The 12,409-nt window shown below is 50.1% G+C and overlaps 1 protein-coding gene across 4 annotated transcripts in view; it reads right to left on the reverse strand.

The window, feature by feature from the left end:
* The window catches only part of PLXNA1 (plexin A1), a 274,489-nt gene that overhangs the window by 40,092 nt on the left and 221,988 nt on the right, over nt 1-12,409 (reverse strand). For all 4 annotated transcript variants that reach the window (XM_073351348.1, XM_073351345.1, XM_073351346.1 and 1 more), the window contains one exon: nt 11,503-11,645. In XM_073351348.1, the coding sequence (XP_073207449.1) occupies nt 11,503-11,645 (143 nt within the window). The remainder of the gene's footprint in view (nt 1-11,502; nt 11,646-12,409) is intronic.

Raw genomic sequence — 12,409 nt, forward strand, 5'->3', positions numbered from 1 at the left:
GATTCATATTGAGAAAGTAGGGCAATCGGCTAGTTATCTTAGGTGCCTGTATACAAATGCAAGAAGCCTGGGAAACAAGCAGGAAGAATTGGAAGTCCTGGCACAGCCAAGGAACTATGATGTGATTGGAATAACAGAGACTTAGTGGGGTAACTCACATGACTGGAGCACTGTCATGGATGGGTATAAACTGTTCAGGAAGGCCAGGCAGGGGAGGAAAATGGTGGAGGAGTTGCACTGTATGTAAGGGAGCAGTAAGATTGCTCAGAGCTCCAGTATGAAACTGCAGAAAAGCCTGTTGAGAGTCTTTGGGTTAAGTTTAGAGGGGAGACCAACCAGGGTGATGTTGTGATGCATGTCTGCTCTAGACCACCAGACCAGGAGGATGAGGTAGACGAGGCTTTCTTTGGACAACTTACAGAAGTTTCCAAATGAGAGGCCCTGGTTCTCATGGGGGACTTCAATCACCCTGACGTCTGCTGGGAGAGCAATACAGCAGTGCACAGACAATCCAGGAAGTTTTTGGAGAGTGTTGGGGACAACTTCCTGGTGCAAGTGCTGGAGGAACCAACTAGGGGCCGTGCTCCTCTTGATCTGCTGCTCACAAACAGGGAAGAATTGGTAGGGGAAGTAGAAGTGGGTGGCAACCTAGGCAGCAGTGACCATGAGACAGTTGAGTTTAGGATCCTAAAAAAAGGAAGGAGGGCAGCAGAATATGGACCCTGGACTTCAGAAAAGCAGACTTTGACTCCCTCAGGGAACTGATGGGCAGGATCCCCGGGGAGGCTATGAGGGGGAAAGGAGTGCAGTAGAGCTGGCTGTATTTTAAAGAAGCCTTATTGAGGGCGCAGGAACAAACCATCCCAATGTGCAGAAAGAATAGCAAATATGGCAGTTGACCAGCTTGGCTTAATGGAGAAATCTTCGGTGAGCTTAAACACAAAAAGGAAGCTTACAAGAAGTAGAAACTGAGATGACTATGGAGGAGTATAAAAATATTGTTCGAGCACGCAGGGGTGTACTCAGGAAGGCCAAAGCAGAATTGGAGTTGCAGCTAGCAAGGGATGTGAAGGGTAAAAAGGGTTTCTACAGGTATGTTAGCAAAAAGAAGGTGGTCAGGGAAAGTGCGGACCCCTTATTGAATGGGGGAGGCAGCCTAGTGACAGATGATGTGAAAAAAGCTAAAGTACTCAGTGCTTTTTTTGCCTCGGTCTTCACAGACAAGGTCCAAGACTGCTGGGCAGCACAGTATGGAGAGGAGGTAAGTAGCCCTCAGTGGTGAAAGAACAGGTTAAGGACTATTTAGAAAAGCGGGACATGCACAAGTCCATGGGGCCAGATTTAATGCATCCGAGGGTGCTAAGGGAGTGGCTGATGTGATGTGCAGAGCCATTGGCCATTATCTTTGAAAACCCAAGACAATCGGGGGAGCTCCTGGTTGATTGGAAAGAGACCAATATAGTGCCCATCTTTTAAAAAGGGAAGGAGAATCCGGGAAACTACAGACTGGTCAGCCTCACCTCAGTCTCTGGAAAATCATGGAGCAGGTCCTCAAGGAATCCATTTTGAAGCACTTGGAGGAGAGGAAGATGATCAGGAACAGTCAACATGGATTCACCAAGGACAAGTCATGTCTGACCAACCTGATTGCCTTCTATGATGAGATAACTGGCTCTGTGGATATGGGGAAAGCGGTGGACTTGATAGATCTTGACTTTAGCAAAACTTTTGACACGGTCTCCCACAGTATTCTTGCCAGCAAGTTAAAAAAGTATGGGCTGGATGAATGGACTGCATGAATGGTGGATAGAAAGCTGGCTAGATCGTCAGGCTCCATGGGTGGTGATCAATGGCTCAAAGTCTAGTTGGCAGCCGGTATCAAGTGGAGTGCCCCAGGGGTTGGCCCTGGGGCCGGTTTTGTTAAAATCTTCAGTAATGATCTGGATGATGGGATGGATTGCACCGTTAGCAAGTTCACAGATGACACTGAGCTGTGGGGAGAGGTAGATACGCTGGAGGGTAGGGATAGGGTCCAGAGTGACCTAGACAAACTGGAGATTGGGCCAAAAGAAATCAGATGCGATTCAACAAGGACAAGTGCAGAGTCCTGCACTTAGGATGGAAGAATCCCATGCAGTGCTACAGACTGGGGACCGACTGGCTAAATGGCAGTTCTGCAGAAAAGGACCTGGGGATTACAGTGGACGAGAAGCTGGATATGAGTCAGCAGTGTGCCCTTGTTGCCAAGAAGGCTAACGACATATTGGGCTGCATTAGTAGAAGCATTGCCAGCAGATCGAGGGAAGTGATTATTCCCCTCTATTCGGCACTGGTGAGGCCACATCTGGAGTATTGTGTTCAGTTTTGGGGCCCCCACTACAGAAAGGATGTGGACAAATTGGAGAGAGTCCAGTGGAGGGCAACGAAAATGATTAGGGGGCTGGGGCACACGACTTATGAGGAGAGGCTGAGGGAACTGGGCTTATTTAGTCTGCAGAAGAGAAGAATGAGGGGCATTTGATAGCAGCCTTCAACTACCTGAAAGGGGATTCCAAAGAGGATGGAGCTAGACTGTTCTCAGTGGTGGCAGATGATAGAACAAGAAGCAATGGTCTCAAGTTGCAGTGCGGGAGGTCTAGGTTGGATATTAGGAAAAACTATTTCACTAGGAGGGTGTGGTGAAGCACTGGAATGGGTTACCTAGGGAGGTGGCGGAATCTCCATCCTTGGAGGTTTTTAAGGCTCAGCTTGACAAAGCCCTGGCTGGGATGATTTAGTTGGGGTTGGTCCTGCTTTGAGTAGGGGGTTGGACTAGATGGCCTCCTGAGGTTTCTTCCAACCCTGATATTCTATGATTCTATGGGCAAGTGTCTTCCAAACCCCATCAGTCAGTGGTTGGCATACGCCAGAAAGCATGAAGGTTATAGTCCTTCTATACAAAATGCAACCGTATCTAATATAAGCAACGGTGCTTTCTCTATCAACAGGCATGTTTCATCTTTTCTTACTCCTGCTGAGCTTTTGTCCTCAAAGATACCTTGTGGCTACGAGTTCCACAGATCAAATATGCACTGTGTCAAAAACGATTTCCTTTTGTCTGTTTTCCATTGGCTGCCTTGCTAGTTCATTGACTGTCTTGTTGCCCTATCTAAGCACTACGGTAACACAAATAATAAATAATGATAATAAAGAGGAGCCGGATTTCCCTTCTCTGTGCCATTGCATCCTCTCTTATTGTCTCCTGTCTAAACTCAGCCTTTCTAATCGCTCCTTACAGGGAAGTCTCCCCAGGCCTCCAACTCTATTCATCAGCCATCCTCTTCAGCTTTTATTTCTACTAGTTGGGAAATTAGAACTGCCCTGCTGTGTGTCACCCCCTTGCTATTATCTGGGCATGATTTTCCTCATGTAATGCCACATAGCTACCCGGCTGTGTATGGCACATTCTGGTCATGTGCGGGTGGCAGTGCCTCTGGGCTCAGTGCAGGTAAATACAAACTGGGAGCATGCCCACTTCACGGCACAGCAGACAGCTCCCTTAGATTAAATTACCTCCATATGAACAGCCTGAGGCACCATCCCTCTGGATTGATACCCCTCACCTCCCCAGCCACCACCTGGTGCTGCCAGGCTCCACTCAGAGCACATCCAGCCTTCCAATGAGATAGGGTTTGAGGGAGGGTGGGGCTGGCAAGAGCGAAAAGGAAAGAGTTAAAAAACAGGGGGAACCTAGAAGATCCTCCCCCAGCTGTTGCTCAAGGTGTGAGGAGGGGAAGTGCTATTGGACAACACCGGGCCGCCTTGCCCCTACGTTCACAAGCCCGCTGGGAGCCCAGATGCCCTTGCAGAGGCTGCTGTGTGCCACTACTGGAGACCTGTTTCTTCGACACAGGCTCTGTATTCGTAACTGGCCACAGGCCACCTCTCTGCCCACAGTGGGGTGAGGCTGTGGAAGCAGCAGCAAAGCACTGCCTGAGCAGAGAACAAGAAGAGCCTATCTGCAAAGAGATGCCTTCAGGGCAGTTGCGATGACGAGATTAGAACAGCATGTCCACAAACTCATTCTCCCTCTCCAGCATGCAGCCCTACCTGGCTGGCTAACGGTGTCAGGCTAACGGTGTCACTGAATTTATGTGAGCAAGGGTGCAGGTGCGTACACACACACACACTCTCTAACTTCCTATTTCCTATTCAATGAGAAATTGAATTCACTTTATACCCAGCAAAGACCCCGGACCAGCTCTTTGGACATTCCACAGCATAAGAAAACATCTCCCCCTTCTCTACCTTTCCAAATTAAAGAACTGCCAAAATACTGAGCTCGCTAAAGGACATAAGTGTCCAAACTTTTCTGTCTGGATCTCAGCACATGAAGCGCAAAATACTTTGACTGAGGGGGTGGGGTATGGAGACTTCCAGTACCAACCCAGTTTTGGTCAGCAGTGACTGACAGTTGTTACTAGAGATGGATGAAATTTTTCACACTCAAAGTCTTCCCACTGGAAAACACGGTTTCATCAAAGTAAAGTATTTTCCGTGGGAAAATGTCAACGTTAATGAATTTTTTCCCCATTTTCCGATCAGGAGAATCAAAATGAAAATGTCGTTTCAAGCCAACGTTGAAACCAAGTAACATTTTTCATTTCAAAATGTCAGCTCGAAATGAAAAATGGGACTTCAACACCTCCCATTATTTTGCTGAGATTGAAACTTTTGGGCATTTTTCATTCTGTGAAATTTCCCAATGTTCCATGGCAGAAACTAATTCCAAACTCTGGGTATTTCCCATGGGAAGAACCTCCCCTTTCTCTCATTACCAACAGGTGGCTGTTGGATAGTTTGGGTGACCACGGGTTTGTGGGTCACAGCCCAGTCCCAACAGCCCAAGTGTCCACCTCACACCGCAAAGCACACCACAGCTGGCACTCGCTGGCCTCTTGTTGGCAATCTCAGCAGAATGGCCAAAACATGAACGGGTGACAGAGACTGAACTTGCTCCTACAAGGGGTCCCGGCAGGGCAGAGGTGAGGAACCTACCCCGATGCTGTACCTGCCCTGCAGAAAGAGACAGTCTCTCTGCACATCCCTCTACTTAGATGGCCCCCTTCCTGTGGTATCTGAGCACTTCCCAACCCTCACTCAGTACCCCTTAAGTTGGGTAGTACTATTATCCCCATCTTCCAGCTGGGGAACTGAGGCCTGGGCATGTCTACACAAGCACTTACTGTACAGCAAGCTGGGTTGTAAAGCTCCAGCCTGTCGTGCTAACCGTCTGCCTGGACCCGGCTGATGTGCACTAAGAGTTCCCTAGTGCGCACTGACAGGTGGTTTGAAACAGTGCTGGTGTGCACATGCCCTCCGTGACTTGCTCGTGGTCACGCAGGAAGTGGCAGAGCAGTGAATTGAACCTAGGTCTCCCAAGTCTTAGGCTAGCACTCCAGCACTGTCTGCTAGTGCTAACGTCACTCTGGCAGCGAAGCCATTGAAAGGAAGGGTGAGAAAGAGGGAGGGATTCTTTGGGGAGAGGGCAGGCAGCTGGCACCGCTGCCTTCAGCATTCAACTGTCCCCCAGGGGTTTTGATGTGGGTCTGAGCATGGAGAGCTGGCTGCCTGCCACATTTCTGACACACTGACTGATTTCAGATGGGCTCAGGCTACAATTTCAAAATAAACATCGTCCTCTGCTTGGCTGGGAGATGCAGGGATCAGATGGCACGATCCTATCGGAGCCGTGTTCCCAGCTACTGGAGCAGCCAAAGCTTGATAACTGAGAAACTGGTCCTGTCCAACCTGGGCGATCTTATCACAGATCTCGCACAGGGGATGGAACAGGACGGCAGTGGAGAGCACAAAGCATCTGTTGCACACAGTGTCACTGAGAGCACCCTCACTGAGCCCCTGCTTCCCCACTTTGCTGCAGCTGTGTGTCTAACTCCCTGATCATTAGCTCAAGTAAATGAACAATAAAGAATTAAATATTTAATCAGGCTTAAATTCACACAAAGCAATGGAAAAAAACAAAACCCACACAAACCCAAAGCAAAAGGGAGCTGTTAATGACGGCTCCAAGACTTGGCTTTGGATTAGTGTGTGTGTGTGGAAGAGCTCCTTCCCCATCACTTGTAATAGCTAGTGTTACACTCATTCTGATTAAGGGGACAAATAAAAGCAAACCTGATTAAATTATATGAAGCTTACACAACTGTATTTGCTTTATTTAATCTGGGTTTTTTTCCCTCCCTTGAAACGTTTAACACTTCGCTTCCCAACCAAGCCCACATGCTCTCTCTTGCATTTGGACTGCAGTATGTTTAAAATCACAGATACTGGAGCTGGAAAAGACCAGTGAGGAATTATCCCCTGCAGTTACTTCTCCGGGGCTTTGTCATGTCTAGATTTCAATGAGGTTTCCATCCCTTCCCTTTGGAAAGGATTCCACTGTCTAGCAGGTCTCCTCGTTGGGAAAGGTTTCCAGATATTCCGCCTAAATTGTCACTGATTCAATTTCATCCTCTCTCTCCTACCAGTAAGTTCTATCCCCAGCCACCCAACTTGGCCTTTTAACTTCTCCCCCGCCATGCTAACTGAGGAAGTGATAGCAGACAGAGTGTGTTCACTACAAACCAACTGCCAAAAGCGAGGCTGAGATGGGCCAGAACACTCCCTAGGAATTCTAGGTTGGGGGGGGGAGGTAGATTCAAATCCTTGCACCTGAATTTGCCATCCCAGTTTGGATCCAAACCCAGAAGGAGCCTGTTTTCTGGTTCCAGCTCAGCCGTGAGAACATTTTAAGATGGCAAAAGTCTCCCAACAGCAGCTGACCTGACATCCAACTGTACGGAGCCAAAATCTCAGGGAGATTTGGAACCGTCAGATCCAAACCCCAGCCTAAGCCTGAATCCAGATCCAGACCCAAGCCTCACCTCTTAGGCCCAGCTCTAGTTTGGAAGCACTAGCTTTGCCCAGTGAGCTAAGTTCATTGGGGCTACCTAAACAGACAGGAAAGCGGGAAGTTGGCAGGTAGCGCTGACAGTAGGACAGAAACATCAGCTGCATTCTCACTGGCTTGGCTCTGCCACAGCTGGGGCATCATGGTTGAACAATGGGACTTCAGACACCTCCCCTCCTCACCCTTCAGGGGCTGACCCTGAAGCATAGAGCGCGATAGGGCGGAGTCTGGGACCGGGCTGTCACGCTGGGCAGTGAGGAGTGCCACTGGTTAGGGAAATTTTCACATGCAGCTTATGACCCCCCTGAAAATACTTCATTTATAACAGAAACAAAGAGACCTTTCCCCAGCAGTACCAATACACTATACACCCTGCTGGGCATCAGCCAGAGAGCCTGTGAAGAAAATCCATCTTCTCCAAATCTCCCCATCTCCTCCTGTCCCCCACTGTCCTCCCCACACCCCTCTCTCATACACAGAGGGAAGAACAGCATTGTCTATGGCTGGGGAGCCAGACAAGGGTTTTTCAATTTCACCTGAGTTGACAAATAATACTCTTCCTCTGCAAGATGCAAATCGTATGGGGTAGAGCCCAGGATTCCCACCGTGTGCCCCAGAATTACTCAGCCAGCCCATATGTGGCTCCCATTGCTAGCTAAGGCTGGCAATGCCACAGGAAGACTCTTCCAGTAAAGGGTCTGCCCTGCCCGTTAGCTCACACCCAACACACAAGAGTTCTTCACTAGAGGCTTCATGGCCAGGACAGTGGGGCAGGATGCTACATGCCACCCTAGTCTGTCCCTGAGAGGGCTGCTTCCCATAACAGCCCCTGCTGGTACACAGAGCAAGAAGCGAGGTCTTGGGATCAAGCCTAGCTTCCTGCTTGCATGTGAGCAAGGAGTGCTAGCACACCGTGACACCCCCTCACCTCCAGAGAGCTCACCCCAGCTTCCTCCTACAGCCTCCCCACAGCCATGCTACACAAGAAAACCTCATGACAGCTGGCCTGAAGACAGGCTTTTATCCACCCTCTGGCCTCCGCGCTTGGAATCAGGGTCTGTCCAACACTGAGGCTAATGCAGAACTCAGCATGGAGGGGAAGTGGGGTCTGGGCCACTAATGACTGGTTAACCTCAAACATCATGGAAACCGTGACTCCCTCAAAAGCACAGCTCTATGGCTTGGCTGGGGCTTGCAGCAGAGAGGGAGGCAGAACCCCCCCTGAGAGGTTCATCCATCTACCTCGTACTTAGATACTCATCACCATAGCCTCTGAGCGCCCATCTTCATTTTATCCTCACCACACCCTGCCATCAGCCAGCCACTGCACCTAGGTGTCCCAAGTCCAAGCTGCAGGCTCCTACCCCCTAACCCATCCTGCCTGTGCAGAGGACGTACTTCTCTCCCCTGCATGACTGTCATCTGTCATCTCCATGGTGTCTGGGTTGGGGGAAAATTCATCCCTGAGTCAGATCCAGGGGGGCAGAAGGGGAGAGTGGAATGGGCCTGGTGAGCTTGTGAATGGAGAGCCAGCAGAGGCAGCAAGATAGTTATGAAGATGCAGCCCCCTCATAGCAGGTTTATTTGCCAAGAATTAGCCCCTCCCCACCGAAGGCCCAAGCTGAGTAAAGCCCTTGTTACAGTGGAAAACGAGAGAGGGTCAGGGTCTCTCTGACCTCTTCATTTTGTGCTGTGAAGCACAGGGGGGAATGACACCTTTGTGCTGTGTGGTAACAGTGAAGTGCCCCATGGCCAGCCAGGACTGTCTGAGCCTCCTGCAAGCCTGGGGGAAGGTAGATCCATGAACACTGGGATTCTGTGGTGAAAGCCAGGACAAGTGCCTCCCCACTCCCTCCCCATTGTGGGTAGGGACAAAAGGGAGCATGGAAGACAGAACTACCTGCTACCCTACTGAGAGAGCCAGATCACAGTAGCGGCAGCCATCTGGGTTACAATGAATGCATGTGCATTTGCAGTTGTAAGGGGTTGATTCCCTGTAATTAATAACTCTGCATCCTGCAGCAGGGCTGATTACTGCTCCGAAACATGTTCTGAAGTCTACGTCAACATTAATTACTGTGTCCGGTCAGCAGCGAGGGGAAGCTAAGGTTACCCCACACCACTCCAATCAAGAGCAACCTTGGTACTGAGGAAAACCAGAAGCCAATTTATGTGCACTTGCATGCACTAAATTAAGCAGACATTGTGAGGATGGGAGGGAAGGGGGAGCTGCTTTGGGGAGCAGGGGGAGAAGGGGCAAGATGCTCTTCTGCAGGGAGGAGCCGTGGAGCTGGGAAGGTGGATGATGTCGGACAAGTCTGCTGGAAACGAGCAGCCAATCATGCATCAAACAAACCCAATTGCATAAATCAAGTACAGTAGAAAATGACAGCGGCAATGATATTAATACGAATATTGATATTAATGTCAGTGAGTGTGGTAGTCACGCAGTGGCTTCCCTATGCTCACGTTGACTAGTACGTGGCAAGATGCATCACGGAGGGACAGGCTGGTGTCCAAGACCACATGCTCAGGAGCCGTGGTGAAGAGGCAGCATAAATGCAGCCATGGTTGTCTTAGACAAGGAAGTGAAGCCCCCTCAGATATGCAGAGAGCCGCCTCGATCATGCTGGTGGTCTCCAGGGGCTCCAGGTCTCAGTTAAAAGGAAGGGCAGATGCAGTCTGCTCCACCTAATGCAGATGAGGTGTGGCCCCAGGCTCTTGCCCAGCTGTCACCGTAGGCCTAGCTGGGTGAAGCTTGGTCAGTGCAGCCGCAGAGGAATAAAGCAGGGTGTGGAAGGTGGCAATGCAGGTCTCTGGCAGGGAAGAGCAACCCTCTCCCCAGGTGGGAGTGAAAGCGCAACAATTCCCAGAGGGGAAGCGGGTAGCAAGCACATGGCCCTAGGAGTGCTATAGCTAGGCCGCAGGGTCACCCTCCTGGAGACAAGGTGAAGGATAAGATGGGGACAACAATGATGGAAGCAGCTGCTGGTTGGGTGATCTGTGGTCCCCCAGAAAGACGGGAACAGGCTGAGCCCATGCTTTAATGCCTGGGAAAAGCCTGCTGGTGAAATGTATTATCGCTCTATGGCTGCAATGACCTTCCCACTGCAAGGCAGAACGATACCAGCAGCACAAGCCAGGGGACTTCCGCCATGTCCCTCAGGAGACTATTCCGCAGCCCAGCAGATCTAGCGATCAGAAAAACGTTCCCGCGCTTTTCTTACTCAACATCATCCCATTATACTCCCTCCCGCAAACTGCCCCAGACAGCTCCTCTGCTTCCTTGGGGTTTGCCCCTTCCAGTGTCTCTAGATGGATCCACCCTCCCTCCTCCTGTCGCCATTCAGCCTCACTATGCAGACTTATTTCTTCCAAACTTTCCCCCCTCTGTTGCTCTTCTCTGAATTCCCTCCAACTTGTCAACATCTTCTGGTACCAAGGTACCCAGAACTGTATTGATTGCCCCAGGCACTGCCTCTCCGGAGCCGCACAGACAGGGAGCGGCTCCTCTGGGCTCTGTGATGAGACAGGAACATAAGAATTGCCTGACTGGATCAGACTGGTGGCCCACCTCCAACAAAAGCTAGTACCAGACGCTTTAGAACAACGTGAAGAAACACTATCATGGACAGTTGTGGAATAACCTGCCTACAGAGGAAGTTCCCTTTTAACTCTTGTCACTTAACGCTAAACTCCATCTGTTCTCAGTGGGGGCTGAGTGCTTTTGAAATCTGGCCCTTAGCACCTAGCTAATTGCCCGGAAGCCTGGGGGTTTGTATCCCTTATAAAGACATTTTGTTCCTATCTAACATACCTGTGGATCTTCTCATTATCCGTAGAAATAGCTAATCCTACTTTGAACCCTGTTAATTCTTGGCCTCAGTGACATCTGTGCCAATGAGCTCTGCAGGTTAATGATACACTGTGTTAAAAAATACACAGCCCAAGATTGCATTAGGTTCCTCTGCTGCGCTGCACTGCAGTCCTGTAAGCTCTCATCCCTCGATTAAGGAGTCACAGGGCACCGTAGCAGAGTAAACCTCTCAGTCCAAGAGACGAAACCCTGATGTCACCCAGATTTACCATGGGGGTCCCGGAGGACCAAGAGGGAGGTTTCAGAACATTGTACGTGCAATCTCCTCAGCCACTTCTGGCTGGAAAACCCAGATGTTACAAATTCAGACCCCAAGAGCTCAGGCGGAGGAAACTACATGGACAGGTTGCCATGAAGGATGCTCCTCCATGGTCTGTAAAGAAAATGGACTTTGCCAGAACAGAGTCTCTGCCCACTGCAGCATGCTGCAATCTCCTTGAATGGGTGGCCAGAGTCACTCCTGGGTCAGTAATCTCTCCCCATCCATTGCTGAGCCCAGACCTGTGAGATCCCATCATTCATTGAAACTTCCAAGACATCCTCACTAAAAATGAATGAAGAAGCTGCAGTGGTGAACCCTGCAGCAGATGGGCATGAAGCACAGCTCCCAGAGGCAGGTGTCCCCAGTGTGAAGCATCAGAGAGACAGACAGACACACATACACACATTACCACACCTCCATCTCCTTCAGCACAGGATGGTCTTCTATCCCGGGGAAGAGGACCCTCATGGCATAGGTGCGATAGTCCAGGAAGGGGATGCCAGCCCCATCTAAGTCGTTCGTCAGCTCGTGGATGTCTGTCTGCAGTTCGGCAAAAGCTGGGATGGAAAGAGCAGAGTTGTGTTAGGGGACCATGGGCCTGCAGGAGGTCAACAGGAGAGGTCAGGCTGGGCCCTAGAGCCACCACACTGGCATCAGCAAAATACAAGAACCCCACAAATCTAGAGCAGTGGGGGCTGCCCTCTGTCCCTAGCACTGGTCTCAGACATCAGTTAGCTCAGTCTCACAATGCCCTGTCAGGAGGGGCAGTACCATTGTCCCCATTTTACACATGGCAAAGCGGAAGCATGGAGAGTGGACGTGATGTCCCCAGGGTCACACATCAAATCAGTAGCAGAGTGGGGAATAGAACCCAGGAGTCCTGAAGCCTCAGCCTCTCGGCTCTAACCCTCCTTGCTACGTGCACATACGTAAGAAACTTGTAGGCGGCTGTGAACAACATGGCAGAGATGCTGGGCGAGAGAGAGGTTTAAACCACAAGAATGTTCTCGTTTCACTCTGACCTAAATAATGTTAGAGAGAAAAGCCCAACACAGACCCAGCACCCTGGGGTGAGAACAGGCACAGCCTGAACTCGTGCTAGATAGAGGGGGGAAATGGTGTCCTGAGCCTTTAATGGTACCCATGGGGGGAATCTCTACCACTGTATAAGGGAAAGAGAAAACACACAGAGAAATCAAATTAACAGCACTTTAAAGGGAGCTGGAAGCTAGCAGAGGGTTGCAGGCTTGTCAGCCTGATGAGAAAAAACAAACGTCAGCTTGAAAGGATCACTATCTTATCTGTAACTAGAGGGACTAGA

This window comes from Lepidochelys kempii, chromosome 7 (assembly GCF_965140265.1).
Source record: "Lepidochelys kempii isolate rLepKem1 chromosome 7, rLepKem1.hap2, whole genome shotgun sequence".
In the NCBI taxonomy this organism is placed as follows: Eukaryota; Metazoa; Chordata; order Testudines; family Cheloniidae; genus Lepidochelys; species Lepidochelys kempii.